General features: G+C 42.4%; 3 protein-coding genes across 4 annotated transcripts in view; 1 reads left to right on the forward strand and 2 right to left on the reverse strand.

Moving 5' to 3' along the window:
• Positions 1–174: 174 nt before the first annotated feature.
• Positions 175–9,121, forward strand: cse1l (CSE1 chromosome segregation 1-like (yeast)). Its single transcript, XM_035151290.1, has 25 exons — positions 175–297; positions 1,061–1,153; positions 1,316–1,458; positions 1,963–2,064; positions 2,162–2,307; positions 2,396–2,486; positions 2,623–2,730; positions 3,167–3,259; positions 3,357–3,524; positions 3,612–3,741; positions 3,888–3,953; positions 4,216–4,418; positions 4,530–4,614; positions 4,819–4,880; positions 4,960–5,096; positions 5,593–5,696; positions 5,817–5,914; positions 6,022–6,172; positions 6,273–6,481; positions 6,603–6,700; positions 6,816–6,901; positions 7,064–7,145; positions 7,588–7,734; positions 8,079–8,310; positions 8,460–9,121. The coding sequence occupies exons 2-25, from the start codon at positions 1,069–1,071 to the stop codon at positions 8,547–8,549; spliced, it is 2,916 nt and encodes a 971-aa protein (XP_035007181.1). The 5' UTR covers positions 175–297; positions 1,061–1,068; the 3' UTR covers positions 8,550–9,121.
• LOC118104427 (retinol dehydrogenase 10) lies at positions 8,850–12,427 on the reverse strand. Its single transcript, XM_035151291.2, has 5 exons — positions 11,825–12,427; positions 10,114–10,212; positions 9,840–9,985; positions 9,630–9,761; positions 8,850–9,545 (listed from the first exon to the last, which is right to left on the reverse strand). The coding sequence occupies exons 1-5, from the start codon at positions 12,272–12,274 to the stop codon at positions 9,425–9,427; spliced, it is 948 nt and encodes a 315-aa protein (XP_035007182.1). The 5' UTR covers positions 12,275–12,427; the 3' UTR covers positions 8,850–9,424.
• A 2,196-nt stretch (positions 12,428–14,623) lies between these two features.
• Positions 14,624–23,813, reverse strand: part of LOC118104428 (potassium voltage-gated channel subfamily B member 1) — a 38,556-nt gene continuing 29,366 nt past the window's right edge. For both annotated transcript variants that reach the window (XM_035151292.2, XM_035151293.2), the window contains exon 3: positions 14,624–20,554. In XM_035151292.2, the coding sequence (XP_035007183.2) occupies positions 18,746–20,554 (1,809 nt within the window). In that variant the 3' untranslated portion in view covers positions 14,624–18,745. The remainder of the gene's footprint in view (positions 20,555–23,813) is intronic.

Raw genomic sequence — 23,813 nt, forward strand, 5'->3', positions numbered from 1 at the left:
CGTATCACAGGGCCAACATACAGAGACAAACAACCAGGATTTGTATTTTCTTCATCAAAGTGGCGGAAATGGGCTTCCACAGCATTCATTGAATTACTGCACACATAATTAATATATAGTTAAATAACAAACCAACGAAGGGGCGTGTCTTGCAGCGTTCGCCTGACATGCGCGCATGCGCAGTGCAGTGACCGCGCAGTTCCACTGGCTCCAGACGTTTGAAAGCTGCTGGCACCGTGAGCTCGTCTGTTCTGCGGCGCCTCCTCCGTCGCATCCCGGCTCAAAGTCACTGTCACGGTAAGACATCCCATCACTTCAGCGAAGCAACACATCCACCGACAAGAGACTCGAACTTTTTCCACCCCATCACTGTCCGGCGGGAATTGGCTAAGTTTGTGGTTAGCACAGAGCTCACTAGCAAGCTAGCGCTAACATGAGCAGGCTGACTTGGACGAGAGCCGATGCTGGATCAGACTATCCACTGGAGCTGGGTTAATGCTCTCCATGCCGGTTTAGATCATGTTGTCGGCTCGTGGCAATGTAGTTATAGACACATTCTATTCAGTACAACCTAAACGTTATATACGGCCCAGTTCGTTCAGTTCTCGACAGCCATGCACTCACATTTGAACTTAAAGTAGACTAGACCACCTTTAGCTTGCTAGCTTACCCGCTAGCCTGCTCAAACCGATCTGGAGTCAGCGGGGCCAACGTTGCCAGTGCCATGATAGCTGTGATAGCTGCTAACAAGCTAACGCTAACGACAGACTGCATTTATGAATGACTGAAACTATTATAAATCACAGCTTTGACTTTTTAGGTCGAGCAGTTTAACTCTGATACGTTTTGGTCACAACACGAAATGTTGAATAACTAAATCTGGCGCAGACTGTTTACTTGTAAGCGGTGTGAAGTTGTAGGAGCCGATTCACACGTTTTTGACATCATTCTTGTTCAGTATTACAAAGCATTTCAATGTGTTCTGACCCGAGGGAAGAAGGCAGAGCTCACTGTCTAACCTGCAGCCACATGCCCACTCCCTGTTTTTTCACCCCCTCAGTTACGAGCATGGAACTGAATGATGCAAACCTACAGAGCCTCACCGAGTTCCTCAGGAAAACACTGGACCCAGACCCGACACTCAGGCGTCCAGGTAAGGCATCTCAAAGACATGGCCTTAATGGCACATCTTAATGCAGTTCAGAAGGAATGTGGTCCCCATTGACCTATTTATGCATACTGTATGTTCACTGGATTGTGAAATATCTGCTCTTGAAACCCTGTTCTTCATCTGTCTTCTTTCTTTCTTTCTTAGCTGAAAAGTTTCTTGAGTCTGTGGAGGGGAGCCAGAACTACCCCTTGTTACTTCTCACTCTGCTGGAGAAGTCGCAGGACAACGTGATCCGCGTCTGTGCAGCTGTTACATTCAAGAACTACATCAAAAGAAACTGGCGCATTGTGAGTCTCATAACAGGAAATAGATAACTATTACTTGATGTACTTGGCAGCAAAACGTATAACATCTTGAGAATCTGTGCAGAGAAAAGACAAATTCATTGTTTGTAAACTGTGATTTCAGATAAACCACATTACACTGGTAGCTACTGTATAAGGTGTGTAATCTGGGGATAGGATGTTTTGCATAAGCACAGTTCAATAGCTCGTCCCCCAGTGTGTCTGGGGTTACTTTTGCATCCGCACTTACTTTACATACACAAAATTGTAAATATCTGTACAATTCACTGCTGTTTAAGCTCTGTTTCAAGCAGTGGTATTTCGTAAGACTGTTTGTGGTGATGCATTTAAGTCCATCATAAAGTTAGGTCTAATAGACAGTTTGATCCAACTGTATGGGACAAGATATAAAGTAATATTTTGACTGTATTTGTGAATAATCTTTGCTGCGCTAGCCACGTGCACAGAGTGGATTATCCTACAATTTTTTTCTTTGTTTTCCCAAAGGTTGAAGATGAACCAAACAAAATCTCTGATCCAGACCGAACAGCGATCAAAGCAAACATTGTAAACTTGATGCTCAGCAGCCCGGAGCAGATTCAAAAACAGGTTCGTTCTCACATATGGCGGTGTGCGTGAAAGTGTCTGATTTACATCTGATTACGATGCTAAAGTAATAACCTGGTTATGTTATGTGTCTCCACAGTTGAGTGATGCCATCAGTATCATAGGCAGGGAAGATTTCCCTCAAAAATGGCCTGACCTTCTGACTGAGATGGTGACGCGCTTCAGAAGTGGAGACTTTCACATCATCAATGGAGTGCTTCGCACTGCACATTCTCTCTTCAAGAGGTAAGGCCCGCTATTTACTGGTCTAAAGCAGTTTTAATGAACTTAATACAGAAATTCTCAATTGTTTCCTGTTTTTATTTTTTTTAAGGTACCGCCATGAGTTCAAATCAAATGAGCTTTGGACAGAGATAAAACTAGTGTTGGACACGTTTGCCCTGCCTCTGACAGAGCTGTTCAAGGTTGGTAAAGACTTTTCAGTGTATTTATCACTACACCAGTTTTTTATAATAATGCATTTGTTTGATTTAACAAATGATAATGTTCTAACTTGAATAAGTATTTATTGTCGTTCATTTTCTCCCTTCTTTACCATAGGCTACTATTGAGCTGTGTCAGACTCAAGCCACAGATGTCAATGCCTTGAAGATCCTCTTCTCCTCCCTCACACTCATCTCCAAACTTTTCTACAGTCTTAACTTCCAGGTCAGTTGAATCTTATTTTAGTTTGGTGTTTTTGACAGTTTGTCTCTTAGATTAGATTAATCAATTTTCCAATACATATGGCAACCAACTATAGACCTCCCTGTGTGCTTCTCCAGCTGAACACTGAGTAATGTTTTTCACTGGGTTGTAAACATTTTTACCAACTATTGCAGTCTGATACATGTACTAGAATTAAAAAAAAATTACAGTTAACATTTTTAATAATCGAATTACATTGTCACAGAGTAATTATTGATAAATTGTAATAAATTGGTAATTGCTGCACGACAATCATATCATTTTCAAAAACAGTTGTATTTTCTCCATAAATAGGTTTTGTCAGCTTCTGTTTCTTTAGTGATTAATTTAAATATATACACTAAAATGATTGGATATGAAACATTAACCTTGGACTGTACCCTACATTATTATTCAGGACCTTCCAGAGTTTTTTGAAGACAACATGGAAACCTGGATGACCAATTTCCACGGCTTACTGACTTTGGATAATAAGCTTTTACAGACTGAGGTGAGTTGTATTTATTTTCTACTCATGCAATACTAACTGCTATTCTTTAAACACATTTTGAATAAACACTTGTGTCTCTGTTGTGACACCTCTCCAGGATGAGGAGGAAGCTGGTCTCCTGGAGCTTCTGAAGTCTCAGATCTGCGACAACGCTGCTCTCTACGCTCAGAAGTATGATGAAGAATTCCAGCCTTATCTTCCCCGCTTTGTCACTGCCATCTGGAACCTTTTAGTTTCTACCGGCCAGGAAGTCAAGTATGACCTGGTGAGAGCACTGGTGCCGGTTTTCTGTGTTTTTTTATTTTCAAGTCCCCTTTCCGTGTTCTAACAATACACCTCGTCTTTGTTGCAGCTTGTGAGCAATGCTATCCAGTTCTTGGCTTCAGTCTGTGAAAGGCCACACTACAAACATCTATTCGAGGACCAGAATACACTCACTAGCATTTGCGAGAAGGTCATTGTGCCCAACATGGAGTTCAGGAGTAAGTAAATGCTTTGTTCTGAGTCATCAGATTGCACCTGTAAATGTTATCGGTAGAAGACGGAATCAGGGCTCTGCCTGCTTGAACACAAACATGTACTTAAGTACTGTTTTAAACTGACCAGATTATCTGTAATGTCCAATCAGGTGCAGATGAGGAGGCCTTTGAAGACAATTCTGAGGAATACATCCGAAGGGACCTGGAAGGATCTGGTAAAGATTTGTGTTATTGATTATTTTCCCTTCAAATGCAAATTAGTCTTATAATAATATTATGCACACACGACATGTGTTACTCCTCTGGAATTTGTGTGTTTGACTGTTTGGAAAACAGGAAAACAAGTCAAAGTACATATCCATAGCTAATTAATCACTTGGTTGGTGAACGGCGTCTGAAATTTCCACATATACACAGGTAATCATGGACAGTTAACAAAACCATGCCAACAGTAATCATTATCTCATCCTTCCTCAGACATCGACACTCGTCGGAGGGCGGCATGTGACTTGGTGAGAGGCCTTTGTAAGTTTTTCGAGGGCCCAGTCACAGCGATCTTCTCTGGATATGTGAACTCTATGCTGACAGAGTATGCAAAGAACCCTGGGCAGAACTGGAAACACAAAGATGCTGCCATCTATTTGGTCACATCACTGGCATCTAAAGCCCAGACACAGAAGGTAAGTTGTAGATAAATACTGTTAAAGGTAATTGGTGCACATTCGTGAACTCAATATTAGTTTTCAGTGCCTAAGTGTTTAATTTATTTTTATTTTTCAAATATACTTTAGCATGGAATAACACAAGCCAATGAGTTGGTGAATCTGACTGAATTCTTCGTGAATCACATCCTCACAGACTTAAAATCTCCCAATGGTAAGAAAACTTTTACGGCCTCAATATACTGTGGAGTAGCTTAATATCTCTTGTGTTAATACAGCTGGTTAACTTTTAGCTTTGATTTGATAAGTAACTTTTTAATTCGGCTGACATGGCTTTGTAATTGTATTTCAAATTTTAATGTCTTATTATTTGTGTATCCACATTAACTAACCTCAAGCACGTCTACTCTCCCTGTAGTTAATGAGTTCCCAGTGCTGAAGGCAGATGCCATTAAGTATGTCATGATCTTCAGAAGCCAGGTATGAGCTCTCACTTCCTCTGCAGGTAGTTAAATAATAATACATGAATGCATCATTTTCGGTTTCCTCTGTTCTTCAGCTTCCGAAGGAGCAGCTGCTGCAGGCAGTTCCTCTCCTGATCACTCACCTGCAGGCAGAGAGCACGGTGGAGCACACATACGCTGCTCATGCTTTGGAGAGACTGTTCACAATGAGGGGCCCCAACAACAGCACACAGTGAGTATCAAGCAATGTAGTGACACACATTCATATTGTAGATCTTTAGGTTATTGAGCGTCACTGTGCATAATTTGAAATAATCAAAATAAGTTGAGATTTATTCCCCTTTCCCAGTCTAGAACAAGGCAAGTTCATTAATATTTGAAAACAATTGTAATTGCAGCAGCAACTCACATTAGTGACGGTAGATGTTAATATTCGCTTGTACACCCACTTGTTTCACACTGTAAATGAAGACCATATTGTAAGAAAGCTAATTACTAAATATCTAAAATTTACTAGTATGAATGAACTAATTACCCAAACCTAATATTGGGAATTTTGCATATTTCATTACTTTTTTTCCCTCCTATAGCATTGCCACAAGATTTTGACCAATGTCATAAAAAGTTCTGTTGACAAATGAGATGAAACATTGTAGAAACCTTCTCAATCCACCCATGAATCCATTTCTGTAGCTTCTGACACATTATTTTAACTCAATCATTTTCAGTATCACTCCTACAGAGATGGCACCTTTTACTGAACAATTGCTCAGCAACTTGTTCAAGGCACTGGCTCTTCCTGGTTCTGCAGAAAACGAATACATCATGAAAGGTAAACCGGACTTTCCTCCTTTATCTGAATGATCTACATTAATTTTCAGCGTCAGGTCAATTCCTCAGTTATTTTAAGTAGTCTCATCATATCTTTTTCCTTCTTTATTCATTTTTAAAGCCATCATGCGCAGCTTCTCCCTGCTGCAGGAGGCCATGGTTCCTTACATTCCCACTCTGATTGGTCAGCTTACTCATAAGCTCCTATCAGTCAGCAAGGTAATACATACGTTGTTATTATCCATAGTTGCAGGTAGATTTCACCAGAATGTCTATTTGGGGGAATCATGTGTAAAGTATTTATAATCTGTGTCACCTGTTTTCAGAATCCCAGCAAGCCTCACTTTAACCACTACCTGTTTGAGTCCCTGTGCCTGTCCGTCCGCATCACCTGCAAAGCCAACCCCGCTACTGTCAGCAGCTTCGAGGAGGCTCTCTTCCCGGTCTTCACTGAGATCCTTCAGAACGATGTCCAGGGTGCGTCATTGAGCCATGAAAGTGATTTTCATATTCATGTAGATGATGTTTTCATTGACAATGGAGGTAACTCAACTCATTCTCTTTGTGTCTGTTACAGAGTTTCTTCCATACGTGTTCCAGGTGATGTCTCTCCTCTTAGAGATGCACTCAAACTCTATCCCCTCCTCCTACATGGCCTTATTCCCTCACCTGCTGCAGCCTGTGCTCTGGGAGCGGACAGGAAATATCCCCCCTCTGGTGCGCCTGCTTCAGGCTTACCTGGAGAAAGGAGGTGCCAGTATTGCCAGCTCGGCTTCAGATAAAATAGTAAGTGATCGCGGTGTTGTGTGCAGTAGAGACTATTGCAATATTTTACTTGTCTGCAGTTGAGTACACTGATTCACTGCAATGTGAGTGTTAATGCTGTAATCGAATTCTTCTTCCTCAGCCTGGTTTGCTTGGAGTTTTCCAAAAGCTTATTGCCTCTAAGGCCAATGACCATCAAGGATTTTACCTCCTCAACAGCATCATAGAGCACATGCCCCCGTAAGTCCAATATAATTGTTCAATCTGAAGTGAAAAGTATTACCTGGACAAACTTATAGGTTTATGTTGCGGGACGTTTTGTAGACTACTCACGTTATTTTTTTTCTCTTGCCAGGGAATCAATCATTCAGTACAGGAAGCAGATCTACATTTTGCTCTTCCAGAGGCTCCAAAGCTCCAAAACCACCAAGTTCATCAAGAGTAAGTTCTGTCATCACACTAATTCATCTGTGTTAGTGAGAAACCACATGAGTCTTGAGCTCTGACAGAAAAAATGATTCAGTCTCTGGTGTCATTGTCACTGTCTGTTGATAATAACGAGTCTTAAGTGTTAAAGTTTTCTCCTTTTTTCTTTTCTCCAAGGTTTCCTGGTGTTTATCAACTTGTATTGCGTCAAATACGGAGCAATTGCACTTCAGGAGGTTTTTGACAGCATCCAGCCTAAGTAAGTGTATTTTCAATGTAAACCCCAAGGTGTTGACAGAAAACACACTGATGGCCGACTGCAGATATGTCGTAGAACACATCACTGCAGCATTTAGACAGTGGTAACATGACAAGTTATATTAACCAATCCAACTCTTTACAGCTGCCTTACTCACTGTGACGAGGAACCATTTCTAGAAACAGGACTTTAAAGAAATGTTGTGACTATCACAATATCAGATTTTCACGATATGATTATTGTGGCCCAAAGAATTCATGATGATTAAATTTCCTATCAATGTTATACATTATTATATTATTTATTGTAGATTTTTGTCAACAGTGTAATATGCCCCACAAAAGTTCTCAATCCCAGTGCATTTGCAGTCTCCAGTGCATTTTTATGTTCCCCAAGACCTGTAGAAAAATGTATAAATCCTGTTTTCTTTTTTGTATTGCAGAATGTTTGGTATGGTGTTGGAGAAAATAATTGTTCCAGAGGTACAGAAGGTTTCTGGACCAGTTGAGAAGAAGATCTGTGCTGTTGGCATCACCAAGATCCTTACAGAGTGTCCTGCAATGATGGACACAGAGTACACTAAAATCTGGTAAGAAAGTGGCTGAATGAAAATACGAACCTTGACTTTCTATCCTTCTTGCGGTTACTTAGCTATACAAGCAGCTATACATCCAGCACTGTTGTCATATTCAGTTCACATTTAAATCTGTTGGGGTAAAAATGTAATAATAAATCACCAGTTTTTATCATATCTGAACCTTTTCCAGTCGAACCCAAAGCTTAAGTTACTAAGCCGTAAATGGGCAAGTAAACAATCTAAATGTGGTAGAGTGGGAAACACTTTTACAATACATATCAGGATGCAGGTTGTTTTAATTTGTTGCAACAAGTCACACTAATGGTAATCATTTGGATTTTCCTGTATCTGTCCAGGACGCCTCTGCTCCAAGCCCTCATCGGTCTGTTTGAGTTACCAGAAGACGACAGCATCCCAGATGATGAGCACTTCATCGACATCGAGGACACACCAGGGTACCAGACGGCATTCTCACAGCTCGCCTTTGCTGGGAAGAAGGAGCACGACCCCATTGGAGATGCTGTCGGAAATCCAAAGATCCTGCTGGCCCAGTCACTCCACAAGCTTTCTACTGCCTGTCCAGGAAGGGTACGTTTGAACACGCAGGAAGTGATCTTCAGAAGCAATACCCAATGTGTTTCACAACATAAGTCACTATGACTTGGTTTAGTTTTGTTTGGAATAAAACGACTGTTAACATGATTGTTTTCTTCTTGTCTCCATTTATTGTGGCGCAGGTTCCTTCAATGCTGAGCACCAGCCTGAATGCAGAAGCCCTCCAGTACCTGCAGGGCTATTTACAGGCAGCCACTGTGCAGTTGCTTTGAAACTGATGTGATGAGGAGACCACAATATGCTGCAGGAGTGGCCACAGTGGCCTCGGGTCACACAGCAGACCTGCTTCAGCTGAACTTTAAGTCTTTTACAGATTTTGGTTTTGACGTGACGGTTAAACAATGGATTTGTCGGAGGAATAATCATTTTGCCTGAATTCAGGGTGTGTTCTCAGATGGAAGCTTTTTTGTTTTAAAGGGTTTTTAAAAAGACACGAACAAACGTTGACATTACTCAATTACAGTTTAGGCCCTTGGTTTTGCTGTGTAGCAAAAGGCTAACAAGATGTTGAGTTCTGATACAATTGTCAGTTTATTTCAACAACAACAACAGCAGCATTGGATGTAAATTTCAACAGTATTGTGGAATGATGAAATAATGACAATTCTTATTGGAAGGATTTCTTTTTGTATGTTTGATTTCCTTTTTACGGTTCTGGAGACTCCAGTCTGGCTCAACACAACGCTCAATATTCTTCTGTTGCATGTTTCCTGTAGATTTGTTTGTCTTAGTCTTTGTTTCTGCACTGTTTGTTAATGTGAATAAAAAGAGGCACTTGTATAGATCTGGTACTGTTGAGGTCTCTTCACTGTTTTGTTTTTTTTAATAGTAATTTGGATTTATATTGGACTGTGAATCTTACTGGCCTCCAATGTAGACATCAACAACTTATTTGTAACTGGAAATAACCATTATTCACGGAGAGTCACTATATTGCTACGAGTCAAGTTTTCCATGCAGCCTGAGATTGAGTGTAGATATTGGGCTCCCCCTTCAGATAACAAATTCATATATTAAGAATGTATAGTAGGAGCCTTTGGTGCTTCAATTGGTCCATTATTCAACAAAGGTATAAAACAGTCAAGTGTTAGGAGGATTTTATGTGGCCGTTGGATGCCTTCATTTCAACATTCTTGATGAAGGGCAGCATACATTTGTCTCCTCCCATGAAGCGATATGTTGCCACGTTCGCCTCCCACGGTAACAACCTAGAGATGGAAAACAAATGAGCCGTTTTATTTCTAGCTTGGTCCAAGAATGTAAACTCTACCTGAGTCCTGTGAATTACTTACGCTCGTGTGAGGAAGGGGATGTACATGATGCGAGGGATGCAGATCATTTGCTGTTCGGCTAAAATGGCCTTCATGGATTGCTGCACGGTGTAAAGCGGTTCGAGAGGTGGAATCAGACCCCTGAGCTCCTTCCTGTCAGATCCCAAACAAGTACAAGAGTAAAGCATCCATTTTTGTTCTAGTGTTACCAAACCAAATGTGGATTCTCACCTGATCTCACAGCCTGCAAACATCCCCGTGTCTACAATATAAGGGCAGACTAAAGTGGTTTTGATGCCGTCCAGTTCCTCTGCCAGCAGCTCATGTGTCAGTGATTCATGGAAACCAACAGCTCCAAATTTACTCGCACAGTAATCCTGCAGGAAAGAGCAGATCCCAGAACAGGATCCGTTGAAATGATTTGTTAGTTACCAGTAAGTGCCTTTAAATGGATTGTTCTAACGTGCCTGCTCAGTTTGTGGTTGGGGATGTCATTGGATTTTACCTCCACACATGCTGTGCTGAAGAGTCCGAGAGCACTGGCGATGGTAACAATGTGTCCGTGGTTCTTTTCTTTCATCTGAGGCAGGAAGGCCTTTGTCATCTGTTGAAAGGTTATATAAAAACATTAAATAGAAAAAGATGATGACTTGAATAATCCATAAATGCCCTCTGTGACCTACGTTGTGCATCCTTTCAAAGTGAATGTACTGACTGGACCTGCGTCGTGATTTCATATGAAAGAAGTCAGATGAATACATATTAACCTGGTGCTGTAGAGGCCAAATACCTTCAGTTTTCACAAGACTGTGGCTCAGGAGGTAAAGAGGGTCAACTGCAAACCTGGAAGCTGGTGGTTCAATCCTGTATATGTGTCTGTGCATGTGACTTCTATTGCAAAGCACTGGTCGATAAGACTGGAAAAATGCTATACAAATACAGATCATTTAACATATATTTGGAGGAACTGACAACTTGACCGGAGCTACAAAGAACCATGTTTTGCCGCAGGTTCTCCTTATTGTCCATTTGATTAAACAACCATAAAACAACTGTGCAGGTTTGATTTACTGTAGATTTGGTCAGTGTGGACACTATATATATATATACATGATTGACACCTCAAACCATTTAATTTTGAAGATGTGAAAATAAAAAAAAGGTTTTAAGCTCATAATGTGCTCATGATGTTTAACCTTATATCTCAAAGCTGGGGCCATGTGATATTCCAGCATTGAAATACTGTACAAAGAGCACAGCATGGGGGGTATTTGGAATTAAAAGATGATCTGCTGCTCATTTTTCCCACACCATCACAGGTTGTGGTTCCAGTGTCTTTCCCATTAAGTGCATTAGAGAGTGTAAAAAAGGCGCATTCACAAAAATGTAAAAGCCCACCCACCCACCCACTGTATGTGTGTCTGTTATATTCAGTATATTTGATGCTAATGAGCTTATACTTTTATTGTACAGGCATGAGACTCGGGCTGTAAGAGGATCAAGTGCAGAATCACATGCTGTCTTTACTGGTGGACTCGCGTGCATGGGCTTCTATTATTCTGTGGATGAGTGCATGTATACCCCCCCCTTCCCCTCTCTCCCTCTCTCCCTCTCTCCTTCTCTCACACACGCAGGTTTGCACAGCTTCCCTCCTATAGGACACTGACTTCCAGCCATTTTTGCTAACCTAACCAAAACCTTATCCCTAACCCTAAGAATGACCAATTCTTGCCTGAACCTAATCTTGACCTGACCACAGTTCCCATCTTGCACCACAGAAATGCCCCAAGCAGGGATGTGAAATGTCCCTAAATGTCCTCACTGGTCCGTGTGCGCACACACACGACCTTGTACTTCTATCTTGATGGGGACACTCGTTGGCGTGACCCTAACCCCAAATTAATTCTAACCCTTTAACAGGCCTTTTTTAAACAGGGAGGAGCGGTCAACAATGTTAAATGTCTCAAAATGGTCCTCGCAAAGATACAAGTACAAACACACACACACAGAACACAATCCCAGTGGAACAGTCTGCTCTCTGATCCCTTCACGCATCGGTGCGCACAGTGTCCGGAGCCCAGCGGGATGTTATGTGAATGGACGTTATGTAATCCATGTCAGACTGTTTCATCACATCCGCTCTGTGTCACTCAGATGGAGTTTCGCGGTTTGGAGAAAGTGTTTGTGCGTAAAAAGGTGCGTGCGTAAAGTCTCACCCAGAAGAGCGCGTGGCAGTTGACCAGCAGGGTCCTCTCCAGGATCTCGTCGGGACAGTCCAGCAGCCTCCTCCCGGCCACCACGCCCGCGTTGTTCACCAGTATCGTCACATCCCCGACCTCCGCCCTCACCCGGTCCGCCACCTCGTAGATGCTGGGGCGCTTGGACAGATCCACCGTGTACGTGTGCACCTCCACTCCCACTTCCCGCGCCAGCTCGGCGGTCTTCTCGTTGGCGGCCGTGTTGCAGTCCCACAGCACCAGGCGCGCGCCCTCTTTGGCGAACTCCAGGGCGAACAGGCGCCCCAGCGCGCCCCCGGCCCCCGTTATCAGGCACAGCTCCCCGTCGATGCTCTTGAGCCTCGGCCGGAGGATGGTCTGGACGATCGCAGCCAGGATGGAGTAGGTCAGGTCGATGAGCATCAGCAGCAGGTCCACGATGAAGATCATGATGCTGCGGTCCTGTCTCGCCCCTCTGCGCCCTGGAGAAGTGAAATACCCACACACACACACCGCTAGGCTTTGGAGTAGATGTCTCTCAGTGTGACGCGGGATTGGATGGCCGTTTTATATAACGTGTGTGCCGGATTAGGAGGCAGACTGATGGTGGCCACGAATCCAAGGGCTTTTTGTCTGATGACTGAGGAGCTGACTTAACAGCCCCTGCGCATTCATAACAGAGGCTGCATGTGTAAAAACGAGGAGGGGATTAAGGGAAGTTCAGAGCCAAAACAACAATGTATAGATTCTTACCGTTTATTTTAAAAGCACGTGTGAAAACCAGAGCAGGCCACATTATAACTGTACATACAAGTGAATGTGCCAGTTCATTTTAAATACTCTGTAATGAATGTTACATCCCAGTGAATTTACAGTACAGGGCTTTCGACCTTATAGTCCAGTGTTAAAGTCCTGGTCTGTAGATAGAATATGGACTTTGTCGCCCAGGCTCCTCTTGATTCTTAAATTGTCCCCAAACCAACCCTCTAACCCTGTGGTGTATTGTTTCTTTTTACAAGTCAATCAGGTCTTACTCTCAGTGGGTTGAGGAATTTACCCCACAACCCTCGATTCACTTACCTGTGTCATGTGGACTGTATTGCTCAGTAAGTAAAGCATCAGGCTTTCAACCTAAGGGTTGACGGTTTAAGACTGAGTGAAGGCAAGTAACTCCTAACTTAATCATCTATTGTTCACCAGCACCTGTAGGCAATAATCAAATATGGTGGTTTCCTGTATCTTTAACCATCTGACATAATAGCAGAACCCTAATCATAAACCTAACCCTGTGGGCCAGTGCATTGCCTTTGGCTCCACATTTCAGCTGCCCAGTCTTTGGATGAAGCAGAAGAAGTCATCGACATGTATCAACAAATCCTAAACCTAGCTGCAACCCCAACCCTAACCCTAACCCTAAACTTACCAAGGTCGTAGAAACTCATAGATGGTACCAATCGATCGGGCGTGCCCGCATTAGTGGGGGTAGAGCCTACTCCCAAGTCTCTACGACATTCACCAACCCTAACCCTAACCCTAACCGCGACCCTAACCCTAAACAATATTCTCTACTGTAAAAATTAACTAATTTCTTTTACTCTGAGCTGTGTTAGACTTTTTTACCTCCGCTCAACTGACCACCAACAAACTCCTTTTGCGCAAGTATTTCATCTAAGAATGGTCATGTATGACGTGGACATTCCTTTCATCTGTTATAGAAAGTTATTTCTGATCCATGATGTGAGGTGGCTTATCCAAATCTGAGTAAAATGTTAAGTTGTTAAACTGCTTAGCACATGTGCATAGATCCCTAATCCATGAAATCTGTTTTCTCCTCTGACATTTTTTGATTCTGATGTTTTAAAACACAACAACTGTCCCTGTGATCTGTGTTTTAGTGGTGCAGAGTTAGTATCTGATGGAAATTCGTTTGGTGTCTTGAGGAAAAACTGAAGGATCCAGATCTGATACTTCTCAACTAGTGTTTATATATTTATTGATCAGCATGAATATACTTATGACCTCTGCTAGATTAGGTTTTTGTCTGTGTGTTTGTCTGTAAATTTAATCATAAAAATCATAAAAATCTCTTAAACATTGTGAGATAGGTTGTTTTTCAATATTTTGGTTGATTTCTCTGAGAATAATTCATGGATCTTGATTGGAAAAAAACAGACATGTTCATGGGACTGATATTTATGAGTGTGTGTAGTCATTCACTACTTAGTGCCATTGCATTCATGCTGTTATCATTATTATCATTATTACATATCATTACTGTTTTTGTCATTATAACAACAGCCAGTCAGTGTTTGAACAACTCTCCCTGGTCTCTCCCTCCCTCTCTTCCCCGCTCTCTTTCTTCTCTGCCCCCTTTTCCGTCCACCTCTCCTCTCTCTCCCATTTCTCTCCACCCACATGGTTCTGAGATTCTTTCACCGTTGTCAAGTGCTGCTCATTGTTAGAACTCTAGGTTTTCTCTATAATATCACAAGACCTTGACCTTAAGTGCCATGAGAATACATATAAAATGTAACTGAATTTAAAGAAGTCAAAGTTTAAGAAACTGAAACATAATCAAACAAGTCATCTGTGGTATTTATCTAAATAATGTTTGTCTAATGTTGAACACTAGAAGGGGCTGTTGTCTAAGTTATACAGTCTCCATTCACAAAACACAAACTCTGTCACTGCACAATCTCACCAGCTTCCTCTCATGTGTCACATTCCTGTTGAACATGTATTCAGTGTTTTTTATAAAAACACATCAAAGTGAATAAAGTGAAGCTCTTTAGACCAAACTCTGGATTATTGTCTTTTATTAAGCATCAATCAGTAAAATTGCTTCAAAATTGCTCAGCTTCTCAGATGATATTTACAAGTTCAGTGTGACAGAGTTTTTAATAGCGCTACATGTGTCGAACAACAGGGGACCACAAAGATAATATCCTACAAAGTCGACTGGTAGAAAGTATGAAACTTTACAAAACCGACATTTCCCCCCAGACACAGTAATGGGCAGCACACAGACCAGTGAGATCTGAGCAGAGCTGATTTATTCCCTGAAGAAGAACAAGAAGAATAAGGGCAAGAGTCTTAGAATTAAATGATGTGTCTGTATTTGGCTTAAACCTCTTGTGCAATGTTTTATTGTGCTGAAAGAAAAATGGTTATCTAATAGCATTTAATCTTGTGCTTTTGAAAACTGTGTTATTCGAACCACTATGTCTGCACTTGTATGCTGACGCGTTTATTTGCATGGATGCTAGACTGCAGAGGATTTAATAAAGAAAATAAATAAAGTGCAGTTCAGGAGAAAAGAAGAGAAAGAAAGAAAAGATATAAAAAGCATTGACATTGGTGACATCATCCGACAGACAAAATAGCTTTAACCATTTCAAAAGACTATTGCTTGTTTTGAGTAACTGGTTAATCCAACGTGATTAGAGGCTCAAGTCCACAGATTTCTCAATATTTTCCACATGTCTGACTGTTGTGTGGTGAATATTAATTAACTCTTCTCTCCTCGTTGTGTAAAACCACACTCCCTCTTGTTTTTTATCCATCTAATCTTTTTCCTCGGTGTCTTACTCCTTCAGTAGTGAAAGTCCTATGACGATTTGTCAGTTTGACATTTTTCTCACATTACTATGCAGCATTAAGCGTCGGCCTGCAACAAATCCCTCACACCACTGACTGTTTGTGTAGTCTGCTTAAAGCCTCCAGACTCTTTCTTGCCAAGTTTGTTCCTCGGGATCCAGTGACAGCATCTGACCAAATGCTTTGCATTGTAACTGAGCTTTTCCTGCTGACCCAGACATTGCTTGATGGCCAAGATAATATTTATAGAATCACAGAAATGAACACATCCTCAACCCAACAGCCATTTTTGCTTTGTCACTTTCTGCGAAACTCTCAAGCTCGAGGACGCTCCTTGAATTTCATTTCTCATTTGCAGAATAGCATGGCAGCCCTCTCGCCTCTGGAATGCTGCACCCTCTCAAACGATGAAAGAAGAGCTCACAGTCAGTTTTTTTGATGAGGGTCTTGTCTGAGTTAAAGAGGTGTTTAGGCTGAAGTTGGACATGGGGCGAGGGAACAGAACGCCTCAGCCATCATTAGGAATGTCAGTTTTAATCAGGCTGACAGCGCTGCTGCACTGCTCCCTCTACCACACACTGCTTCTTCCTATTCCATTCACATTTCACACACTCTCTCTCCCTGGGACTCAGCAGCTGAAGTGAACAGCATAGTTTCAGACGTACACTGCAGTGGTCAGGCTCCTATCCGCCCTTTTAATTAGCTGCAACGTGTGCCAGATTCTTTGAGAAATAAAGGAATGATGAATGAAAGGCCCCAAAATCTACTTTTCTGCTTACATCATTTCTTTAATAATTCATCCTTCATCAGACTGAAGCCACAGGTGAGGGAAACAACGAATGAACAGGTGAACAGAATATAAAGCCTATGAGTGTCTGCCATGTGTTATTTGAGTCTTTTTCAAATTACAGTATGTTGTTTGCATCAAATGTGAGACAGCCAGTCATATCAAGCATCGCCATGGCCATTCACTCTTCTGAGTGAGTCTGCACCTGTTTGTTTTTTTGTGGATTGGGACTTTTTTCCCCTGTAAATACTCGACGCATTTAGGTGTCAAGTGCACGAGGAAAGACATCAGAGGAAGTGTGACAGCACGACGACCATCTTCTCTGTGTGTTTGTTTGCTGTAAAGTTTATTTAATTGTCATTCAGGCTCCGTACGACAGCGACAGTGAGTGAGCGGGGGCAGGCGTTAGTTAAAAGCAAAGGCACAGAAATAACTAACTCTTATTAATCTAATGTTGCAAACAACCAACAACTGAGCACTAATTTTAAGCATAATAATTTACTACAAAAGAAAAGCTGCTTTGCAGCAGCATGCTTTCATGATATGTTGTAAAGTTGACAATGTTATAAAACTACGCTTGCATGATAAATGCAACAGAGAGCATGAGAGCACCAGATAATAAAACAAAACACTGAGATTGGTCACATGTTTGGACTCCGGTGCACACAGAAAAGCAGGATGCAGGACGTTTGGTTGAGTTGAAGTGACCTGCGGACACACAGTGCACCTCCATGCTGTTTGGGTGGAGGCGTTGCTGTATATGTAACCTCAAGGTGGCTTATCATGTGAACTCAAACGAGCATAATGTTCTGGATTTCTTGGAGCAAATCCTGCAGGGAACCACAGAGTGTAAATAATCAAATTAGCTTTTTAAACGGGTGTAAAATAAAGTGCTGTGTTCCTTCTGCATTAGCCTTCTTCTGTCTTTGCTCCTCCGTCAACAGCTTTTCTCCTTCAGATGCCAGTCCTGTGTTCTCCATCCTACACCTTTGTACTGAATGAGCAGGTACGGCTCCCTGAAATATGTCAGATTCGGCTGCTGCGACAAGGAATGCTTTCATTTCTAACATCTTCAGATAAAACAGTAAAACCTCTTCATCATCTGTATCTGAAAGAACAATTCTTTGGTTCTTCACATTGCACAAAGGTTAAAGGGACAGACAGTAACAGCGAGACGGTAGCAAACAATACAAATGCATCTACTGTAGTATAGTAATAAATGCAACTCCATCAGAATAATGCAGAACAGAGTGGAATTGTAAATCTATGACATTAGCACAATATATTTTATCTAAGTCCATTCTTTTATAAAATACCTTAAAAATATAATTGAATTTGATTCTTTACCTTGAACAATAAATGTGTAACTTTGTAATATTCTACTCTTGCTGTTTTACATGTACAATATTCACACTCTTGCCTGCTCACCGGATGAACTCATGAGCTCTGGTATTGGATATAAAGTTATTGTTATCAGCTACAATAGGAAGGAAAACACCTTTGTGAAAGTTTTGAAATAACGCAAGACTTTGATTTTCTCCAGATTTGTTTTGTAAAACGAACCAATCTGAGGGACACAAACAGACATTTAGAAAACCAAACGAGAATACGTAAACAAAACAAGAATAAACAACAACCTTTTTTTCTTTTTTTCCTGTGTTTGCAAAAAAAATTGTTTTCAAGTTAAGGTGCTCTCGCTCGCCGGCAGTCGGGCACAACAAGAAGGAAATGGAGGGATGCAGCCTCACAGTGTCTCTCTGTGTTGTCTTAATGTTTTCTGTGCAGTAAAAAAATATCAGTGAGCAAGACACCAAACTCCTGTTGAAACTAAAGCAGTTTGAAACACTGGATTCTCCTCGAGTTCACACGCAACGAAAGACGAATGCGCTCTTCGCCTCTGTCTGTGCTTCTAACTCATACAAACACAAAGATTAAACACGGGAGACAACTTGAACTAAGGCCAGTTCTGAGGAAGTGGAAGGAAGCAAAACATGTCTTATAATTTTATATATATATAACAATAACTTAAGAAAAATGCATCTTCTCCCTTTACATAAAACAATGTTATTATCTCAGCTGAATGTGTTTCAATGCCCTCTGTGGTTTGCTACTGATCGGACTGCCTTTGCTATAGTGGCTTTATCCAAGGATATCAGGAAAATAGGTTTTTGGTTATAAAAACAATATTCTGCACTCTAATATAACTTAGTTGTATTTACTTTGTTTAAAACCATGGCTAAAACAGATGTATAAATAGTACAAACTTTCCTATGGGCATTTTTAAAACCTATTAGATCAGAATCCTCTGCTAAGCAAAGAGTCCTTGATCAGTAAAAGTTTGAGAGCAGAACACAAAAAATCTCCCCCGTCTTCCAAGTATTACTTTCATGAGAAGTAATTTATATTTCAGTTCTTCAAATGTTCCTGCAAATGTTTTCAGTGCTTTTCAGATATTGGGGAAGTTCACTGGGCTTCATTTTTTCTCTGCTTCCTCCCCTCCTGTTCGTTTCCTCTGTGGTCTCTCACTTATCGTAACTTTAAGCATTGGAGGGACTCTTCTCTCCGTGAAGTGGCTGTAGTTCCTGAGCCACATGGTTCTCCTGCCCCTCTAACGGCAGTGTGCTGTTACCCAGCGAGTGATGGCCAAACTTGGGGCTGGCTTTTTCCAGTAGTCTCTGGGATGTGTTGGTGCCCGAGCCATCTCGCAGGTGATCCTCTTCATCGGTGTCAGCATCAATGAACTTATTGATGGATGCATCGTGGAAGGTGAAGATGCTGGATGGTAAATTCTCTGGGCTCTTGGTGGGCGTCCTGCTGCTGGCAGTTGTGTAGACGGACACTTCTGGGCTCTGGACTGACGAGCTGTCTGAAAGTGGCCCTGTCCCTGTGTCCTCACCCTCTCTGAAGTTGACCTTGAGCAAGTGGCTTTTGTGGGGGTTTTTGAATCGTAGACCCCTGGGGCTGTCGGAATACTGGCTGGGCTTTTTGCCTTGTCCTGTCTGAGGTGTACTGGTGCCATGAGATCCTTCATGCTCAATCTCCAAAGTGGGCTCCAGGCTGGGGTTGGTGCTGACCTTCCCTGGCACGTTGCTGTTTGAGCTGTGGCTGAAGCGAGAGCTCTCAGGAAAATCAGTGGCGCAACTGATGAAGCTGTCAATGCTGGAAATGCTCCTCATATCTGTGATTGCCTCTGCTGTGCTTGAGATGCCGTCAGTGGCGATGCATGCCATCTCGAATTCAGTTCTCTGCCCAACTGCTTTGGGCAGAGGCCCTTTGTCCTTGCTGTCGAAGTCGGGTTGTGACTGATTCTTGGCCATCTTGTTGTACATCTCCTCCAGTTTCTGCACACTAAGATGCTGAGGGCTGCTGGAGGGCTTGGCCTGCTCTTGATAGCTTGACTCAAGGGTCTTTATGGGGCTGCAGGGGCTCATCTGATCCTTGAGTCTGGGTGTCCCTCTCTGAACACTAGGAGACACATGATTATCATGCAGCTTCTCCTTTTTTTCATCCGATTTTTCCACCATTATATCCATGAGCTCTACACTGCGGCCAAATGCGTCTTTCATGTTCATAGAGATAATGCTGCCATTTCTCTTCGCCCGCTCCAGGGCCTCCCTTCTTTTGATGGCTTTCTCCTGCCTCTTTTGCTCTTTGTAGAATTCAGAGAAGTTATTTACAATGATGGGAATAGGCAGGGCAATGACCAGTACTCCGGCGATGCAACACAAGCCCCCAACTATTTTTCCCAGTAAAGTTTTTGGATAGATATCTCCGTAACCTACTGTGGTCATAGTGATGGTTGCCCACCAGAAAGAAGCTGGAATGCTTTTGAACTTGGTGTCCTCTTCATCCTTTTCTGCAAAGAACACCAGACTGGAGAAGATCATGATGCCCATGGCCAAGAAAAGGATTAGCAGTCCCAGCTCATTATAGCTCCTCTTGAGAGTGAAGCCCAGAGACTGAAGACCTGTGGAGTGACGCGCCAGCTTCAGGATACGCAAGATACGCATGATCCGGAAAATCTGAACCACGCGGCGCACGTTCTGAAACTGCAGCACACTCTTATTGGATTCAGTTAGAAAGATGGTGACGTAGTATGGCAGGATGGCCAGAAGGTCGATAACATTCAGAGGACCCTTAAAGAACTTCCACTTGCTGGGGGAGGAGAGGAAACGGAGCAGGTACTCCATGGTGAACCAGGCAATACACACAGCTTCCACGTGAGCCAGTTGGGGGTTGTCTGTGGATTGACCAAATTCATCTGTGTCCTGCAGCTCTGGAAGGGTGTTCAGAGACAAGGCAATGGTGGACAGCACAATGAAGAGGATGGAGATAATTGCCAGGATCTGGAAAACACAAAGGACAAAAAAACATTAAGACCCCAGTGTTGTATACTCATGTCACTGGTTCCCCTCTTTGGTCCAGACTGAAATATTTCAACAATTATGGATCACCATTAAATTTCTTGAAGATGTTTATATTCCATTTAAATTAATCCTTCTGCCTTTGGTGATCCCCCGACTTTTCTTTTAGTCCACGAGTTTGTCAGGCCAAGGAAGAACCCATTCACTTTTGAAGTGAATTCAATTAAGGGAGTGGATCCAGGATTTTCTTTTTTTGGACATTCTTAGATATTGCAAAATGACGCGTTAGCCCTGACAGAGGTAAACATTCTCAAAGTGCCCTACTAGGTAGTTTATAAAGTTCTCTTGAGGGTCACTTTGAAAAGATTGAAGGGATGTTGGTCAGGTGACAAATCAGATGCAAGGAATATGTATACTCACAAATTTAGACCAAAGTTTAGTCTGGTGTTTTCATCTTTGTGAAACCACCTTCAAACGTTTCATCATCAGTTCATAATTTTGCTGATGTGGACCAAAAGACTGAAATGATTAAACGATTTAAAGATTAAAAGACTGCACTGAACACCGATAACTATGAGGCCATCTGTTTCGTGTTTTTTTGTGAGGCGCCTTTATCTTTACATTGAACTTGTAGTTGGCAACACACATTTTATTCCAGAAATAAATCTGGACAAGAATCACAACGAAAGAAGACCGAAGCAGTATGTAACGAGAAAGGCTGATTTGGCCTGTTTGCAGTTTGCAGCATTGAAAAGTAGGGTAAGGAGGGAAATGGCAGTGGATGACCTGTGCAAAATTAGCAGCTGACTGCTCCTGAACAACACTGTGAAAGTTAAAGCCAACAATGTCAGAGGAGGGAGACATTTCACTGTGCCAAACTAATGCGGTTTCATTTGTGAACTTAAGCTGCGTTTCAGAAATGAACAAAATATAGTGATGACATTTTGTGTTGATATTACTTCACAGCCCATTCACGAAATGTCATGTCAGCACTTTGAAATAAGGTCAGAGACAATGTGATCTCTGGGGCAGAAGTTTCCCCCACCTCTTTAAGTCTTGATGTGCATTGCAGAGAGAGAGAGAGAGAGAGGTGTTGAAGGAAGGAGATGATGCAGAGGGAGTTTGAGATTGTATTGATACATTTTTTAAAACCCCTGCCACACTTGTTCTTCACCATCCCTCTCTTTTCATTCTCTTCACCGAGCTTGAATCCTTCATGGCCCGAGGTTACAAGAAATTCCACAATGTATGACTAGTTGTCCCGAGCACACCGTACATGGTCAGTGAGCCTGGCTGACTGACTAGTGGAGACATCTGAGACACTGAGCCACTGACTAATGATATAATCTGCTGAGTACAATCGGGTCTGGTCATGGTGCTAGGGATTAAGAAGGCTAGATGTTCATGGATGTTCAGATGCGCCACACCTATTATTCCTGTCCCGGTGTAAGTGTGAAATCCAAGACAAGGTCACTGTGGAGACTGTGTCCCAGGCCAGGAGCGAGCAGGATTATTCCCTGGTTCCAATCAGCGGCCATAAGCTTTTATTAATCTTGACAGGTGACTGCTTGTACCTCTACCTTGGCCTTTGAGGAGACAGACTAAAAGCAGAGAAACGCTGCTGTGGGGGAGGAGGTTTTTCAACATCAGCAGCCAAATGGTTCTGCTGAGTGAATTAAAGGGCACACAAAAAAATGTTAACTCCATTTCCCTGAAATAGCCTGCCTCCTGGTCTGGTCTCCCAAGAGACCCCAAGTGATGGATGAAAACTCTCAAATGCGACCCATTAGAGGAAGATTTCCTCCTCAATAATCCCACCCAACAGAATCAAACAACTAATGTCAGTGTGAAACATTAACTCCGTCCTTGTAGCAGCAACAGGTTCAACTTAGAGTGGCTATTTTTAGTGTTTATTAGAGTGTGGAGTTCAGATTTCCAGAAACCCTACATGTGGGAGTTTCCATTTCAACGTGGGCATTGATTTTGCAGTGGCATTTGAATGGCTAGCGGGGCCGTCTGGTGAAAACCACACTCATCAGATCAAGACTAATCTAGCTTGACACGCTGACCGGGCCTGAGCGTGGCTAATTAATCGTGCTGAACACAAAAGACGGCGCTGAAACCGAACCCATAGGTGAGTTGAGTGAAGAACGGCCCGAGCGTGACCAGCTCCGCCCACCTCACCTTCTCCCCTCCCACCACGGTGTAGAGCGCCAACCTGAGGTAAGCTAGAGAGGAGATTACAGGCCTGTGATCCCACTGCGGGGACACAGATAGTGAGAGGAGGAAGTGTCGTCTGCCGACACCCAACCCAGTGACAAATCTGTGACACAGAGGAAATGAGGCTGAACCCAGGCTAAACTGAAATGTGTGATTTTCCGTGATTAGGCAATGTAATAGGATGTGTGTATTGGGAAATTAGACGAGTGAATGTGAAAATCAGACGAGTGAAAATCTTTGAGTAGCAGACAGAGCAGAGCAGGAAGAGAAGAAACAGACAATATAAGTGAAGCGAGTGTTTTTAATTTATATATTTTACTTTGCCGTGGGGACTTTAAGACGCATGCTCTGCTTAAGAGGGTTATTGTTAGTGTTGTATTATCTCATTAGCTCTTCATGACGAGTGTGAGGTCACGGGTTCAGTGTGCCTCACTTCCTGCGTGCATAAACTAACAACGGTGGAGATGAATCTGATCAAGGCTGCTGCTTCTGCACAACCCTTACACTCACTCATCTATAACAAACACAAATACACATGCATACCCACAATATATATATATATATTTACTCCCAGCTCAGTAATTAGCCCCAAACCTATCTTTCTCACCGGCCAGGAGGCAGAATACTGAATATTTAATATCCTCCTAAAGTGCAAGCTAGGTGTGTGTGAATGGGGTGCTCACCAGGCCATGGTGGACAGCAGAGCCCAAGAGCCATAGCCTAGTTTCCACACTTCTGTCACCACATAAGGTTAGCTCTGCTTCACGCTCAATAGAAGAAGGGCCGGACAGCAAAGGGCATTTTTTCTATAAAGTCTTTGTCGCAAGTTTGTCAGAGATGGAGCGTCACAGCAGGATTACAAACTCAACAGTTACCTGGTGTGTAGCCAGGCTGAGCTCATTTCTCAGGAGGGAGAGAGAAAGTTTCATGACCTCTGCCCATAGACTATATATCGGGATGGATGACACGTCTCTTATTTCCTCCCACTATGGAGAAATGTAACTAAAATATTCCCATCTTG

Source organism: Hippoglossus stenolepis, chromosome 3 (assembly GCF_022539355.2).
Source record: "Hippoglossus stenolepis isolate QCI-W04-F060 chromosome 3, HSTE1.2, whole genome shotgun sequence".
Lineage (NCBI taxonomy): Eukaryota > Metazoa > Chordata > Actinopteri > Pleuronectiformes > Pleuronectidae > Hippoglossus > Hippoglossus stenolepis.